The sequence below is a fragment of the Pempheris klunzingeri genome, chromosome 22 (genome assembly GCF_042242105.1).
Source record: "Pempheris klunzingeri isolate RE-2024b chromosome 22, fPemKlu1.hap1, whole genome shotgun sequence".
In the NCBI taxonomy this organism is placed as follows: domain Eukaryota; kingdom Metazoa; phylum Chordata; class Actinopteri; order Acropomatiformes; family Pempheridae; genus Pempheris; species Pempheris klunzingeri.
The window spans coordinates 11831297-11848797 of NC_092033.1; the positions used below are offsets into that span (position 1 = coordinate 11831297).

At 43.0% G+C, this 17501-nt stretch overlaps 1 protein-coding gene across 1 annotated transcript; it reads right to left on the reverse strand.

Moving 5' to 3' along the window:
* Positions 1-1600: 1600 nt before the first annotated feature.
* On the reverse strand, positions 1601-17029 carry gnai1 (guanine nucleotide binding protein (G protein), alpha inhibiting activity polypeptide 1). The gene is made up of 9 exons (XM_070854250.1): positions 16605-17029; positions 9792-9834; positions 7854-7995; positions 7301-7458; positions 5422-5550; positions 4568-4697; positions 4251-4404; positions 3349-3571; positions 1601-2833 (listed from the first exon to the last, which is right to left on the reverse strand). Exons 1-8 carry the CDS (start codon positions 16720-16722, stop codon positions 3381-3383), a joined length of 1065 nt encoding a protein of 354 aa, XP_070710351.1. The 5' UTR covers positions 16723-17029; the 3' UTR covers positions 1601-2833; positions 3349-3380.
* Positions 17030-17501: the final 472 nt, after the last annotated feature.

Genomic DNA, 17501 nt, shown 5'->3' on the forward strand with positions numbered 1-17501 from the left:
ACAAAGCCACAGTGATGTCACCCACTGGTTTGTGAACTGCTGTTTTGAAGCCCTGAATCTGGCTAAGGGCGTCGCCATCTTGGTTTTTTGGAGCCAGCAGTAACGTTCATTCCTCAAATACCACCTTTCATTAGCTAGTCAAAAGTTTATAGTCCATTATACTTTAAATGGAACCATAATTTATTAAATGAACATCCTGCTGTATTGAAGAAGACTTGATGAAGAAGACTTCCATACAATCCGACTTATTTTTGCAGCCAGTGGAGTCGCCCCCTGCTGGCCATTGGAAAGAATACACGTTTAAGACATTTGCGCCTCAATTTTCAGACCCGAAAGCTACGTCCACTTCTTTTAATGCAGTTACAGGTTACAGGTAATGGTTACTGGGACAGAACATGATAAATGTGTACATAAGTGCTAAAAACAAGCATAGTGTTAGAATTAGCATTTTAATTATGGTGAAAACCCGGGACAATTTGGTAGTGAATGTTGAAAACGAGGACATTTTATGGCTTTACAGATTTCTGCCAGGACTTGGGACACCCAGCTTGAAACCGGGACAGTTCAGCAGAAACTGGGACTTATGGTCACCATAGCAGCAACAGGGTGTATCATTGTACATTAGGTAAAAGGCAAAGTGGGATCAAAATTGACATTTTTCAAAAGGGTGAAATGAACGACGAATTGATTCAGAGTAATTTTGTTGGACAATTACACCCTATCACAAAATATTTTGGAATGAAACAGTATTTGTGTTCAGATTGGCACGTGCTTAACCATTTCTATGTCATTTCATTTGTGCTCCATGGATTCTAAAATCCAGTTAATGCAAAATGATATGTGCTGTATTCTTGCATTCTTCACATCAAGCGATAGAAATCCCTCTTGTAAATTTCTCCTCTGGTTAGCTAATGCTGTGTTTACAGGTCTTGTTCAGAGACATTTACAATGCAAATAGGGTTAGGGTGACATGTTGATGTGTGTGAGTGTGGAGACAGCCTTTACATCACAGTCATTAGCAAATAGGAATATAAGATTATGGTGGTTTGTGCATCAGCGCACGCACCTTTTCGGGGTCAACAAATGTTCAGGCATGATCCAATTTTCTCCCAAACAAGCCTTTGCAATGAAAACAACTGCAGGTAACACAGCCTTAAAGGCCACGCAGGAATACTAATGTGATGGAGGTTGTGTGTAGGACTGACAACATCGTCTCCAATTACCTCTGTGGGAGACCCTGTTTGGAGATCACAGGTACCTCGATTTATAGGATATTACTGATAAAAGCACCTTATAATGAAGTGGATTTTGCATTGGAGGTACACGATAGAAAAAAAATCATTCCTCTTTTGAGTATATTTAAGAGCAAAATCATCTCAGACGGAAACCTTTAAATTAGTACGAGGTATTTCTGCATTAAGAGCGGATGTGATAGAAACATGACATTTAAAAGGAAAGATGAGACACCGGAAAGGGGAATGAAAGGAATACATGTGCATTAGCACCTTATTAATATTTAAGTAATTTGTTTTTTTTTTAGTGTGCAAATGCCTCATTAACCGTTGAATATACATTTGTACAATGACACAGCAAGTCCAAGTGGTTTGTAAATGGTTTTTATTAGCAAAATAAGGGAGATGAGTCTACAAAGATTCTCCATCCGCGGAGAACATACACACACATCGACAGTTGTGGCAGTTTCTTTACATGAACAGATCCAGGACCGTTATTTATCGCTCTTCTTGGCAAAGTAGTACTGATCTAAAAATCACAGACCAGGCTCTTGACCGTCTTCGTTTCCGTCAACCTGAATGAAAGGCTTTGCGGATCCTCGAGCAGCGCCTCTACTCGCAAATCATCGCTAGACAGGATCCAAGAACGGCGGTCTGAACCTTAAAGTGTGTCAGACCTCATCCTCGTCTTCGCAACCATCTTTTCTGTGGTTCAGTTTTTCTCTCTTTAACACCAAAACTCTCCTCCAAATACATTAAAATATACATTAAAGTGTGCCAACTCTGGTCTTTACACTTGAAACACTGGAGCGTTTTGTCAGCTCGGTGCCTCAACTAACCATTTTCCGAATGGATATTTTGTACACTGTTTAAAAACCAGAGCCCCAAATCTTTGGGGTAAATGTAACAATATACATCTCAGTATTGTACTGCGTGATCAGCCAGTAGGCCTTCCATTGTCATGGCGGGTGGGGGGTGTGGGGGTAGGGACTGTGGAGGCTACATGTTGGTCACCATGGAGACCCATGTACCTTTAGACCAGAGGGAAATCGTCCTCCTCCTGATAGCTCAGTGGTGTGCACATAGAAGATAGCAGGGACACTAACATATGAAAACAGTTTACCTCTTAATGTTCAGAACAATTCAGCAGGCAACAGAACAAGCATTGGGACTACGACCGCAGTAAAAAGGCATGCGAAGGCACAAGTACCAACAAACTGGACTCAGAATTGGGCCCCTTTTCTTCCCTTTGGGTTGTAGCAAAGGAAGAAAAGAAGCGTTTCCACCAACAGCAAAGTTTCCTTTTCCAGAGACAGCGGCAGAAGGAACAGAGACAAAAAAAAACAAAACATGTTCTCAAAAATTAAAAACAAAATAGAAAGTAAAACTTTTTAAAAAATGTGCCGAAAATTTGCGGTGACGCTTTTACAATGATACAAACATCCTACACAAATGCCGTAACGCTAGTTCAAAATGTTCCAAGACAAAAACATAAATAAAGCTGTTAAAAGTGGCATATAGTACAGAACTGGTCCGTGACTGATCCTCCCGACTCTTCTCATCTTCCCCACCAAAGATGCACAATAAACTGGCTCCACTGCCTGAGGACAGAAGAGGAGACAGAAAGACACATGAAGGAAGGAAGTGAGGAGGAACGAGGTTTTGGAGAGCTCGACCTTGCTGCTGTCATTTCGCAACCATCTAAAATGGAGCAGAAAATGCATTTAAGCCTTTGATAAAAGACGGCACCGATCTCAGCGATTCGGTGATTAAATTATACATTCCATTATGATGGATTATGCCACATCTTTGTGGTCAGCTCCAGCTATGCTCCTCCATAATTCTGAGTGTTTAAGCTCCGGAAACAAATCATTTGAAGCCAATTTGCTAAACACATTTGAAAGAAAAAAGCTAGAATGCCGCACACACTTAAACCAGGCTCTCACGGTTTCCTCTGCAACGCCCACTGCATCCTGACGCTATTCCCTAAAACCCATTTTGCCTGGTGCACGCACACACACACACACAGGAGACCGGAAACAGGGTGTGGACCTTGGTTGAATAATATTAATCCCTGCTTAATAGAGAGCAGGGATGACGAGGAAGAGTTCCTTACCAAGAAAACGGTTGTCGTCTTCGTCATTGTCCTCAGAAGAGACCACAGTCTTTCAGGTTGTTCTTGATGATGACGTCGGTGACGGCGTCGAAGACAAACTGCACATTCTTGGTGTCCGTGGCGCAGGTGAAGTGGGTGTAAATCTCCTTGGTGTCCTTCCTCTTGTTCAGGTCCTCGAACTGACACTGAATGTAGGCAGCTGCTTCCTCGTACGTGTTAGAGCCTGGAGAGGACGAGGAGCGGTCGGTGAAAGAGGCAGGAAGTGGCAACACAGGGGAAAAGCGTATTGTTTGAGGACAGAGACATGGCTGGGCTTCATCCTGCTAACCAAGCATTCAAGGCTTATGTACCAAACGATTTCTTAACGTCCTGAAGTCTCTGCTGGTTACTCTTCAATGTTATATAATGACAAGACCGAAAGTCACTGCTCTCCATGGGGGAAAAAAACACAACTTGTGGTTTTTCCACTTTTTTTGTACAGATTTTTGGTTTTGTGTTAATTGAATAAATGTCATATGACAAAGGCAAGAATTGGTGAGCTTTAAAGGTCTAGTATGCAGGATTTGTTACCTTTTGACAGGCTAGCAGTTTCTGCCTGCTGCTGGTGTTTATGCTAAAATAAGCTAAGCTAGGCTAAGCTAGGCTGGCTCTAGCCGTATATTTACAATAAACCAATTTCCTAAAACAACTAATCCTCCTGAAGATTCAAAGAACATTTGCGATTTTCCATAAATAAATAGACACACCAGATAATTTCAAATATAACAATAATTTAAATTCATAGAGAAAAATATTACTCCTCAGTTTGTAATAGCAGATTGCACATATTTGAAGTCTTGAAAACATTCATCAGTAGTAGGTCCACTTTGAGAGCATTTTCTGTGAAATGCTGCCAGTCTTACCAGCGTACTCTGGGTAGCAGATGGTGAGAGGACTCTTCTTGATCTTTTCCTCAAAGAGGTCCTTCTTGTTGAGGAAGAGGATGATGGAGGTGTCCGTAAACCACTTGTTGTTGCAGATACTGTCAAACAGCTTCATACTCTCATGCATTCGGTTCTGAGGGCAGAAAGGAAGGCCAATGTGATCACTGTGCTTTGCTCACTGATCCATAAACGTGGAGCAACTGTGAGCGGTGCCTGTCTCTTATATTTCTACATCTCTGACCCATCACGACTCCAGTAAACAGAGACAACGCTGTGTCAGTGGCTGAGGCGCTCACCATCTCCTCGTCCTCGGCCAGCACCAGGTCGTAGTCGCTGAGGGCCACGCAGAAGATGATGGCGGTCACGCCCTCAAAGCAATGGATCCACTTCTTCCTCTCGGAGCGCTGGCCGCCAACGTCAAACATCCTGGAGGAAGGAAAGGAGTAAAAAAGGTTCACGTACGTGCCCACATTACAAGCAGCTTTAATGAAACAAAGGCAAAACGGATTATGGCGTTAAGGAGGTTCTTCTGCATGACAGTAATCGATAAAGGAGAAGGAAAAACAAGAATTCTTTGTATAATGTTACTTTTTAATAAAATGTTAGTAATGCAGAGAATACTCAAGTGCTCAGCAAATGCCTTTACTGAAGTGTGGCTGTGTAAGAAACACTAAGCTTGGACTTGTTGTCCATTTGGCCAACCTTACAGATGAACTGTAATGTGCTGTAATATACAACAGTGATTGTAAGTGTGTCATCATGACTGTTGCTGCTGTCTGAAAGAAAAAGAACGACATTAAAGTTTTGGATTTGTATGTGTATTTTTCCTGTTTTGTGGCGAACAGTATCAATTTCAATCACACTGGCATCAGCTACTAGAGCCGTTATCATGATATCATCATCTCCATCATCTATCATGCCTCCACTTCCTGTCTGTTTTTTTTTTTTTCTTCTTTCAACAGAGGACGACTACTGAGTCACCGCTGATGTGCAGAACACCTTCACAGACTGTGTCACAACTTACAGCTGTACAAGTACAAAGGGAATTTCTATGGGCGTGAATGAGTCAGCAACAGGAAGGAAAGCTAATTAAGCCATCATGTAAAAGGCTTTGAGTGTAAGCCAGTTGTTGCAGTGAGGAAATTCTCACTTGAAGTGCAGGTCCTTGAATGTGAAGTGTGTCTCCACAATGCCTGTGGTCTTGACTCGGGTCCTCAGGACATCCTGCTGAGTTGGGATATAGGTGGCCTGGGATATCCTGTCCAAATCGTTCAAGTAGCTGGAGGGAGGGAGACAAAGGAAAAGGACGGGAGGAGGGGGAAAAAGAAAACAACGGAGAGAAAAGGGGGTGAGAAAGAAAGAGATCAGGAGGGGAAACAAGTGGGAGCAAATGTGTCAGAAGTATCAAGGTCAGGTGTGTAACTGCCAGTTGAACAAACAGCTCCCAGCACTTTAAACCAGGCTGGACTCTGTATTTCAGAGTGAAGCCAAGTCGTGATTCAAACTTTCTGTTTCCTCTTACAAGACAATGAGTTCAGCATGTATCAGATGACTACATGCTTTGTAAAATTAGGACACACATGTAGAGATTCATATTTTCAACAAAACTGAGTTTCACCCAAACTTAGATGAAGATAAAAAGTGGAACACACTTCAGTTACAAGATAAGATGCATAATTTGCCTGTGGTGAACTTGGTGTTTAGAGCTGCTGACATGGGTTTTAACCTGAATGTGCATCATCTTCTCTGAGTCTGGGTTCCTCTCCAGGTCTAAGGACATGCAGCTGTCCATCTGTCCAGGGGGCTGTCCCACATTTTAAATACGTGCTGGGACAGACTCTAGTGTTTTCATGGTTGTGAATGAGAACCATCTTTACAGCATTACTTTCAGCATCAGGTGTGAGTGCAGCCCATGAAATAAGAAAGCACATTTTACAGAGTGACCCAGTCTCATCTGAAATAACGGTGGACAAATATCACACATTGGTTTCTTTTTCTACAATACCTTAATGTGTGTTTGAATTGTTTCAAATTTATCTCTCCAACAATCACCTTTTCTGTTATTTTCTGCTTGACTGGAGTCTTTATTTGTTTTCATTGTATGGACACAGATGTTGCACTCATACACGATGTCACACACAAACCAGCATTTTTACACACGGTGGGTGTCTTCTGACCCAAGCTGATACCTCAAGGTTATTGCTGATAAATTACAACGGAAAGAGATTAGTGACCTCTGGTTGCCAGCAGACAAACACAAATAATCTCCCCTTCAAGCAAACAAGGTACTCCAAGGTATTACATGAAGTAGAAAGATTTAGAAATGGAGTTTCCTATTCATGAAAGCCTCTGCACGGCGGGATTAGAGGAACCAATTAGAAAATGACCAACAACTGCACCTCTCTCAGCCTGCAGTGTAGCCACTGGTGTTTGTTTTGCAGCAGGAAAAACAAGGCAAAGGGCCTTTTCTCACACCTAAACACAGGAGCTGCCTTGTGATGATATCATTTGTTGCAATGCCAAGGTCTCTTGCACAATATATACAAGATTCCGGCTGGTCAAGGAAAAAAATGCCAATTTAGCTGTAGGCAAAAAATCTTCTCTGTATTTGTGAATTTTTTTCGACTTCTTTTTAAGCATGTGGCAAATGTTCCTGTGCCGAGGTGCGAGGTCAAAGATTAAATAGTCTTTCCAGCCACTGCTCTTCAGGCTTGTGGAGGAGGGCAAATATTGACAGTGTAAAAGTCCAGACAGAGGCACGGTACTGTAGCTTTCTGCTCTCTGAGCGTGGCTGAAGGCCGGAACAACTTGTGTTTGGCAAGTTGTGGCAGCAGCTTTCTGTGCGTTTTGCAGGGGGAGCGGCAGTAATTTGTACGTCTGATCATCTGGCGTGGAAGACTTTGTCGTTAAAAGTTGTTGACATGAATTGGTGCACGAAGGGTCATTGAGTCTTTTCAGTGTGTGACTCACAGTCTTGGCTAACCCTGCAACTGTCGCCTCGGCTGTTTGTGTGTGTGTGTGTGACTCACTATGCTGCCGAGTCGTTGAGCTGATATTCGCGGGAGCGGCTGAAGCAGGCTTGAACACCTCCGTCCTTCCACAGACGCTTGATGACACCGGCCAGCTCTCCCGTCATGAAGCCTTCCTCGGCTGAGCCGGCCAGCACAAACAGCTGCCGTGCATCGTCCTGGGAGAGGAGTCGTGTGGATTTCAACGTCATAAATCATCCAATTGCTGTCATTATTTTATGATTAACATTAAACACCTAACAAGCTGAAATGCCAGTCACACCGTTATGAGGGACATGCTATTTCCTTGTCTTGATTATACATGTGTGCAAGGAGAGACATTTCTCACTGTAGAAGAGCAAAAAAAGTCACATCACCTAATATGACAACCTTAAATATACTCAAAATTACTTTAAGCCAACCTGAAAAGACTTCTGAAATCGTGACTACATTCAGAGTGAAGACTGCTTTCCCAAGAGCAGTTGGTGACAGATAGACAACGTTTGTACCCGCTACTTTTCCAACACCGCAAACTTCAGGTTTCTGCTCTACACTCCCCCCTCTTTGCACTCACAGCTCTTGCGGCATCGCCAAAGTCGATCTTGAGGCGCCCCATGGCTCTGATGATGGCGATGATGGACTGGATAGTGTTGCTGTAGACCACAGCCTTGTACTGCTTACATTCCTCTTCTGAGTAGCCCGCCTCGTGGATGATCCTGCAAAAAAAAAGGGGGATAAATATGGTCAGCAGTTGCATCATTTTCCAGCACTGCGAAAACTTGCCAAATACAGCAACAAACAACAGCCACCATTTTGTTCCAAATGCTAATAGCATTGACAGATAACTCATCTTTTCATGAGCCATTCTTCCCTCTGCATGATATCTCCACCTTTTCCTCTTCAAATGACTTATTTCCCTCTTTGGCTCTTATGTGATATCTCTTCTCTGCAGAAATATTGTCAGGCCATAATGGCCCTGATCTCTGCAGTCCTCCTGTCTTGCTGCTTAAATCATGATCAACCAGGGGAAAGAAGCTTTTTCTACAGTTCTGCTCTGGATAGAAACATCAGCTGGAAGCATACAATGTAAAATTATCATCTTGGAGTTTACCTTGAATATTCTAAACAGGGACTTGGTGATTAGAGTTGAAGGATGAGGCAGGAATTATTCTATATTTTTGTCACTGTCAACAAATCCCACATAAAACACAAAACCAACAATGCACCTCTCAAGCTCTTTTGTTCCCACTGAAGGTGTGAATTCTACTGATGTACTGCTACATCATGTTCTTAAACACCTGGGAACTGTAACCAGCACACTTATTGGGGACTATTTTAAGCCACATGTTAATGAGCACATATGGCAGCGGACCAGTGAAGACAGGATCTACTCAGAATGAAACTTTAGTGCTCCTACTGGTTGTAATGAGGGAACATGTCACCCAGTGCAATATGTGGCTCTGTGATGCGTTTTTCCGTGTCAGGCTCTGACTACCCAAATAATATTTGTTAGCAGAGCTGCAACTAACAGTTATTTTCATTGCAGATTAATCTGCCGAATACTTTCTTGATTATTTAGCTATTTGTTTGGTCTATACAAGGTTAGAAAACAGGTCAAAATGACAACTCCCTAAAGCCAACAGTGGCTTTCAAAATTCTATTCCATAGATTTTCTAATTGTTAACATTCAATTCACAATAGACAAAGAAATGCAACAAATTCTCACAACTGAGAAGCTAGAACCAGAGAGTGTTTTATTTTCATTTTAATGATTAATTGATTAAAAATAGTTGCACATTAATTTTCTACTGATTGAATTGTTTCAGCTCGACTTGGAAGTTTAATTAATTTATTGTTGCTTTGGTCTTTTCATGAGATCCTCTTATCTTTTCATCGCATGAAAAAGTGCAAAAAGCTACTTTCACCAGCTAACAAAGTGTAAATGATCCGTCAGCTGCATTATGTTAAGATGAGTGTGTGCTGTAAAGGATTTCTTTAAAAACATGACTGTTCATTGTTAGTAGAATAACATTTGCACAGGAACAGTGTTGTAACTGTTCTGCGACCTTCACAGCTAACGAACCAACAGACAAAGCTTACTAATGCTGTGCGTCTGAAGTGAGTATCTCTGCTGTTTGATGAGTGTGTCTGCAGGGATGTTTATGACAAATGTAATTCATAAGCAGGGCACACAGCATGTGGACGGCATATAGGCTATATGTCTATAGAGTCTATAGTAATGTATTCTGCTGAGCTGTCATTATGTCTGGTACCTGTTTGTACTGCGATCCACAGAGCGTAATATTACCCAGAGAGAAGCTATAAAAGCATGATTGGTGTTTGACATTGTTTGCGTTGTGGAAAATGAACACTCTCTCAGAGCCACTATGCATATCTGATGAGAGAAGTCATTGTTCATACACTGGCGGAGGAGGGGGGGGGGGAGAAAAAGTTTGTTCTGATTGTTCGGTGTGCTGAATGATAAGATGCAACAGCAGCAAAGTGAACTCACTTCATCTGCTTCACAATGGTACTTTTCCCTGATTCACCGGCACCTGGAAAAAATGGAGAAGAAAAAGAGGTTTATTAGAGTGTAAATAATTCAAGAGGTTAATGTTGCCTGTAGCAAGCCAAGTGCTGTTTATTCATTTTAACGCTCATGTAGACCAGCTTACTTCCTTCCTACTTACAGTGTTTTACACAATGATCTAATGTAGCCGAATGACATGATGAGGAACCGTGACAATGAAACCCGAGCATTATAACCGCAACCAAAAGGAAGTAAGAACTAAGAAACAAGAGTGTGTGTGTGTGTAACTTGAGGTCTGAGTATGACTTGGGTGTTTAAGTTAAAAGGAGTCTTTAAAGCTCTGGTTTGGCCTCTGCTCCCGGCCTCGCATGCTGATGCGTTTGCTTGCCAAGCTTGCTCTAGTTTTGTGTTACCCAACCTGGCATTGTATACGCCGACTGAGTGTTTAGAATTTTATTAGCAAAAACATCCCATCATCGAGACTCTTGGCCTTTACTTGGCGTACAGCTAACGATAACATAGATTATTATTGACAGTGCTGTGAAGTGCCGAGGAACACGGTGTCACTTCAGGATGTGAGGGCACTCGGTGCCGATGACTAATTAGATTTACGTCGGTGTAGTTGAGACATAGTTGCGACGACGCGCTGATGAAAAGAGTGGAGGGGGGTCGGGTGGGATGGGGCCAGCATAGAGGGAATCAGACTGCTGGCACGGTTTTTACTTTGTGGATCCCTCAAACGTCACAGTGCCATGGTAACTGCTGTTATATCCAGGACATCTCTAGTGTAAGGCTGCAGTCACCTGAGGAGGCTTTGTGGTTGTGAGCGCGTGTGTGACATGTTGGCTTCCACTGAAACCATTATCTATTATGCATCTGCTGCTCTTTCCCCTCAACCGTACTGTACTTGATGTCCCCGTGGTCAGTCACTCGGAAGTGTTCTTTTATTATCTTCTTTTCTTGTACAAATCAAAGCCATTTGTGCTGTTTTCAAACCACATTCATTACACTCTTGTCCTGTAATGGCTATTACCGTAAACCGCATTAGATGTACTAATGTGCACTCAACATCCTCATATTACAGCGGCCCGGTCTTGGTTCTAGTGAGGCAATTGGCCAGTTGTTGCTGACGTAATGTTCCTCTGCCACTAGGGAAGATTTTTTCAAACCACTTGAGAGTGGCTATTCCCCGAGTAAACACCTCCAGCTTCTCTCTCAGCTCTAGAAATAAGAGGAAGTGGAATTACACATGAAATCTACCATTCTGCCATTACCTCGTGACACTGTGAGCAGACACAAGATGGTTTACTCTTGCATAATAAATCATCCACCTAGTCTAGTTCCACTTTGAGTCAGCCTCATGCTGCAAGTTAAAGCTCAGCCTAAGCTTTATTTCTAATAATTTTAACAGCAATGAAGACATAAATATAAATGTATCCCACTGCAGTGTTCATACCATCTGTCTGAATTCCTACAAACTTTCCCTCGGCAACAACTGCATGCTGATAGTGCACCCCTGGCATGTCACCTTCAGGATAATTGGATGAGATTCACCTGAGGACACATTATTTTAATTACGTGTCACCACTCAGGTGCCGCAGCGCCCTCGAGGGGGGGTGACGGTACAGTGGCAGCTCCCTGTGCTCTGAGGCCAAACACTGACTGTGTGAATCCCTGAGGGACCGGCGCGCAGGCGGCAGATACGCCGCTCAACTGGGCACGGCTGGCCGGTGAGCTGGCACAGTCGCACCCCTTGGCCTGCCCGAGAGCCATTTCCACAATGCCACACACACTTCACATACCGACGCTGTGCCTCTCAAAGTGGGACGCATTAAAATCCACTTCAGGCTCACACTGAAGTTCAATGTAGCCTCCTCATAAAGGAAACCTTTAGCTAACTGCTAGCAATGTGACTTCTCAGTGGTTTCTATGGTTTTTCTATGGTTTTGCTTGCTTTGAGTGTACTTAAAAGTGCATCATGAACAGAAAAACATACATGCAACTGTAATGTAATGAAATCGAGAAAACAACATTAGTCGCAGCCATACCCACATCAGTCAGAAAATAGTTAAAATACAATTTTCCAAGGAAGGAATTCCAATTCATTACATCCACCGGAGTGGAGGGGCAAGATTTTTGATTCAGCTTAAAAACAGGAGGGCTAATTTTGACAACTTATTAATGGTGCATCACACTGGTTGGGAAACACTTGGGCAATGGATCTTAAAGGCAAAAGTGATATCTGATTAATCGCTGTGAGAATATCTCCTTTCTGAATCTGTTTATTTCATCTTATAAATCTTAATTCATTTATCTTTAGATATTTGGGTGCGTAGAATTAAGAATAGAATAAGAATTAAGTGTGTTGAAGCAAGCTGTGCCGCATTGAATTCTTTTGTCCCTACTGTTCATTGCACAGCTACCTTCATTAGAAATCTAGTACTAGTACTAGTACTACCACAGAAATGGGAAGCACAAATACAATGGTAATAAGTCTGCTCACTAATTCTAAGAGTTCCAAGGGTTAAAAGTGAATGAAAGCAGTAAATTCAGCATCAAAGTCTTTATTATAATCAATGAGATGTGAACTATGGGTTTATGAGAGTGACTTGGCTCTGGGCCCTCAGCACCAGTGATATCATTAGGGTGTGGATCTTGTCAGAGTCTCCAGGCCTGATGAATACAAAACAAGAGTTGTCCTGATTTTTTTCTCTCTCACACACTCACATCACATTAGATTGACTTATAGTCAATTCCTGGAGACTAACCCTAACCATAACCACTACTTGCCTAAACCTAACCCTAACTTTAAACCAAATCTACACCCTAAAATTTTATGGCAAGGAAAGGAAGGCGAGTCCCCACAATGTGACTGTAAACAGACTTGTGTCCCCACAACAAGAGTAACACATGGCACACACACACACACACACAGACCTTTAAGGGTTACATGGCACCACAGGCCTGACCTATCGGCCCTCATGCAGAGTCATGTTACACACCCACAGCTTTGATACGCCCACCCCAAAACAGCTACAGATTCAAAACCACTGGAGCAGCTGGTTTCTGTTTCTAGCGGTTCAAACTATTTTAGGAAAATCCAAGCTAACCCTTCGAGTGAAAAAGGAGGGTTTTTTTTTTTTCCTCCCTCTCCTTTTTCCACAGAGAACAGAGCCATTTCTATCTACCAACCGCAAGCACATCTTTCCTCACGGAACTCTCCCAGTTGATATTCCACTAAGTACGAAGGCAGCCTGGATGAGGAATGTTTTATAACAATGGCAGTATGGAGACAAATGTGATTAAAATGGCGACCATGCCTGAGCTTTCTCCATTTATAAATTAACCATATGTTACTGCTACTTCTCTTGGAGAAGCAATGTGTGATGTCATACCAACCCAAAGTTAGTGAGGCTTTTGCTCTTTCAGGCTCCATATGCACTGTATGCCAAATCAATGGCACGAAGATACAGTTTTTGAAGGTCAGCAGGTTTATGGCCACCAGGCTGAGAGCCCAACACGTCCACTTTTAGGTGAGCAATCCAAGGACTGGAGCAGGGTTTGTGAACTTTGGCACAATGTGCTAAACACGTTAGTGATGCCAGATTAGCCGCGTGAGCTCGACACCACCTCTCTCTCCGTCTTCTCTTCTCTCACTCCGTCATATACATCCCTCTTCCGCTTTTACATTATCTCTGTCTCCCTACAGTCATTTTCCCTTTATGATTTATTGTTCCCCCTCAGTCAGTGTCCAGTTCCTCTTTTATTCCCTCCCTGTCAGGGGATTTAAGTATGAGTCACTCATGAAGGATTCCAGGAGCCTTCGAGCAGTGCTACCCACCAGGGGAAATGACCGCAGGGATCGATCTGCCAGCGAGCAGATCGAAGATTGTTTCCCACACACACTGAACGATTAACGCAGTTGTCCAATGATTTTTACAGTGATGAAGGAATGTGAGCAACTGCTATGGTTGTCCTTAGTTTTAAAATACGGAGAACATTTTAAAAAACAGTGACAAAAGTTAGACTAGGATTATTAATAAAATCTTCCCACAGTTGCATGACAGCAGTAGAAAGAGTAATTAGGCTGAGGAGATTGTAATCTATTTTAGCATGTAGATATGAATAGAAGGATAATTGGTTCCTGGAAATGATGGAAATAAAATGAGAGCCAAATTAAGACGAGAGCTAAATGAGAAATGTTCACTTTTGAGGGGAAAAAAAAAAAGAGAGAGAGAGAGAGAGATTGCATTCCCACTTTCTACAAAAGACACCTGAGCTTGCCAGCTGGTTTGGATAAGACAGCGTGCACACGGACTCACAAAGATTCAAATCATTTTTCATGCAAATTGAGTTTTTGACGTCAGCATGATGATTTCATGCCTGCGACTGGAAGCGGAGATAAGCCTGTCATTAACATTTAGGACAGTGGAGGAGAACCAGGCGGTCGCCACATGAACAGGTTTGCTGTATACACAAACATCTACACACTCGGTAGGAGTCACAGCCACGTGATACACAAAACACTTTGTTTTTTTAATCGTAGCATAAAAGAAATCCTTACAGCCCTGCCAGCCTTTTACTACCAAACCACATGTGCTGTTGACTTTGAATCTCTGTCGATGGGGTGTGTTTACAGAGTAGTGTAGCTACTCCTCAATGCAAAACAGTATCTTTTCACTGACATTTTTTCCCCCCCATCAGGTAAACAACTCAAAGTCCTAACCCAGGCTCCCTTCTTCTCTGCAGCGGAACTTTTTCATTTTTAATGCTTCAGTCATTAGCAGTGTTCTCGTCTTACTTTCACCAGGCGTCCCAGCCTGTCCGTGTGTCACCTCAGCTTCAGGTGGTAACCTGAAGAGGCTATCACGCTGAAAGGATCAAACACAAATGGTAGGACACTGTGCCAAGGCAGCCACGCGTGGGGGGCCGCACGACCTGGCACATGACTACGGCGAAAAAACAAAGCTATTCTACCCACCAAAAAAAAAAGGAGAGTGGTAGAACGGTTGCCACAAGGTTTGTGTCAGAGCAATGGGTGATGAAAACTCATATTCCACCCTACAGCGGCATAGCAGAAACTTGACCTAACTTGCTCGCTTTCAATCAGCAAGCCCCATCTGGCCTCCAAGTACCTGAGGAATGTGGTCTACCTTTAGTGAGAAAATATGTACATTCTTGCTCAAACAACACACCAATATCACACTTGAAGCCATTCGTAGCCCAAGAAATGTAAAGATTGTGTCCTTTTGATGTGTGATCCCATGAACGCCGGCGAGAGGGTTACTAAATCTTAGAAAAAACATGAAAAACAGTTATTTATCTTCCTCTGGCTCACAAATCTGCCCACAAAAGCCAGTTAAGAGCCCTTATTCTGTGCCTTCTGTCAGGTGTTTGCCTGATATTGGCGCTGGCTTCAGACTTCGTGTCCTGGTAACCCACATACCATGTGTGTGCATGTCAACATTTCCCAAAGCTGGGGCATTGATGGAAAAGTTTTTCACCTACGGCCTCTATTTACAAGGATAACAGTGTTTCCCCACATGTAAGTAATGCCATTAATTTTCACGTGGCTGCCTCCTAAACGCAAGTGGTTCACATAATTGTGCACACAGAAGCAATGACAGGGCAAATCACATGTAATGAATGCAATAAATTACTGTAATGATATATAAAAAGACTTCAGGGTGTGCGGTACCATTCATTATACACTTTCCCGGTCGATTTTAAAGGGATAAATCAATCTGCCAAAATAATACAGTATAGTGGATTGTAAGACACTGCCCAAACATAAAGAGAAAATGGTTTGGCGTAGAGTTAAAATTGGCCGTTGCTGTGAGTAATGAAAGGATCATGAGACAAACTATCTCTAGATCAGCACCTCATGTCATACAACTGCTTGGTTATTTAAGTTGATCTATGGCAATTTAATTTAAATGGCTCCTATTCAAATCTCATGTTTAGGAGGCTTATGACTGAATTAGACTTAATTTCTACCACACCATTATTATGATTTCCTGCATTTGTTGCGCAAGATGCTTCTCTGTGTGAATCTGACTCTTGAACTTGAAATGAGGGCAACAGGGTGTAGCAATGTGGCTTTCAAACACAGGGGGGGGAAAAAAAACTGCTGAGAAACGCAATCCCTTCAGCCCTTGACCCTGAAACCATCCCAAAATGAGTGGACTCAAAGTTTTCAGTCACATTCAGTCAGGCCTGGGCCCCTAATGAGCCACAGGCCCCCTTTTTTCACTGCATTGCACTGGACTAGACAAGAGGAAATGTGGCATTGTTAAAAGGGTTTAGTCAATACAAATGGTGTACAGGGGCTGCTGAATGGATCCAATGCCTACAACAGGGGGGGAAAAGGGAGAAAAAAACTTGCCATGTGAGCACGTCCGACTACAACATTTGACTAAAACGGGTTAAAACGCGAATAAAACACAATTTGACGTTAGCTTTTTGTTGTTTTAGATGATGTTTTGGGGGGTTTCCAGTTTAGAAATGTTGCGTTTACGGACCAGAGTTGACGGTTAACTAAGTGCAGCTAGCAAAGAGGGGAGTGACAACGTAAGCTAGCGATGCGGAATTGAAACTCCGTAACAGTTCATGACTGGCACCACCTAAAACTGACCAAAAACCAAACTAAATCAACCGACACTAATGTGGTTTCTTACGCTGAAGGGTGTCAGGCTAACACTGCTGTAGGAGCAGGGGGGTAAACACACACACACACACACACAGACGGAGAAGTTCGTGCCCCCTCCTCCACCCCATCTTCTCCTGCTTCCTTACCGAGCAGCAGCAGCTTGACCTCCCGGGCCGCCTTCTCTCCGTCGTCCCGCAGATTCCTGTCGATCATTTTGCTCCGCTCCACCGCCGCCTTGTCCTCCGTGCTCAGCGTGCATCCCATCCTCGACTGTGTCCTTCAGACCCAGGTGGTGTGATAAAAAAATATATCTAAAACACCATATAAACCCACATTAAATGGTTAAAACTGCCTTCACCCCGCACACACGCCCTTTTTTTAAATGACAGTCAATCGATCTGTTCGTGGGAGGAAAAGCGATTCGACTTTACAAAAAATGTCGCGGCGTTTCTTCTGCCCGTTCGGATATTTTCGGGCGAAAAACCCTCTTGTGTTTCGAGGTGAAGCTATTTTGATAACGAAACAATTCCTTGGTTATGTCTCCTCCACCCGTTCGCCTCCATTCGTTGCGGCGGCGACTGCCAGTATTGTGTGTTTGACGCTCCGGCTGGACGCGTTCAGCCAGCAGCAGCCACGACCACACATCCGGTCCGGATCTTCACAATGAAAGGCCTTGACTTCCACGCCCCTAATACTCAAAAAGACGTGTGGGAAAACACTGAAGTGATCTCTGTGGTAGTGACTGTTATATACTACGCAATGCTATACTAGACTAATAATGCACAAAATAGATTTAGAAATAACCCTGCAGGCCTGCAGTTTAGCAGTGCACCTGTAGTATCTGATGGATGCATTTAAGAGTGGTATTTATGATTGTGTCCACTTGGTGTTTATGGCTGTGCCTGTTGGTGTCTGTCTATCTAAATGAAGCATGAACTCGACAGGAGTGATTGATTATACCTCCTTATTTGGGTACGAATGGTTGTAAGTATTTTGGTACATTCCTGTACATTTTTAACAAAGACATCAGCTGTCGAGCTAGG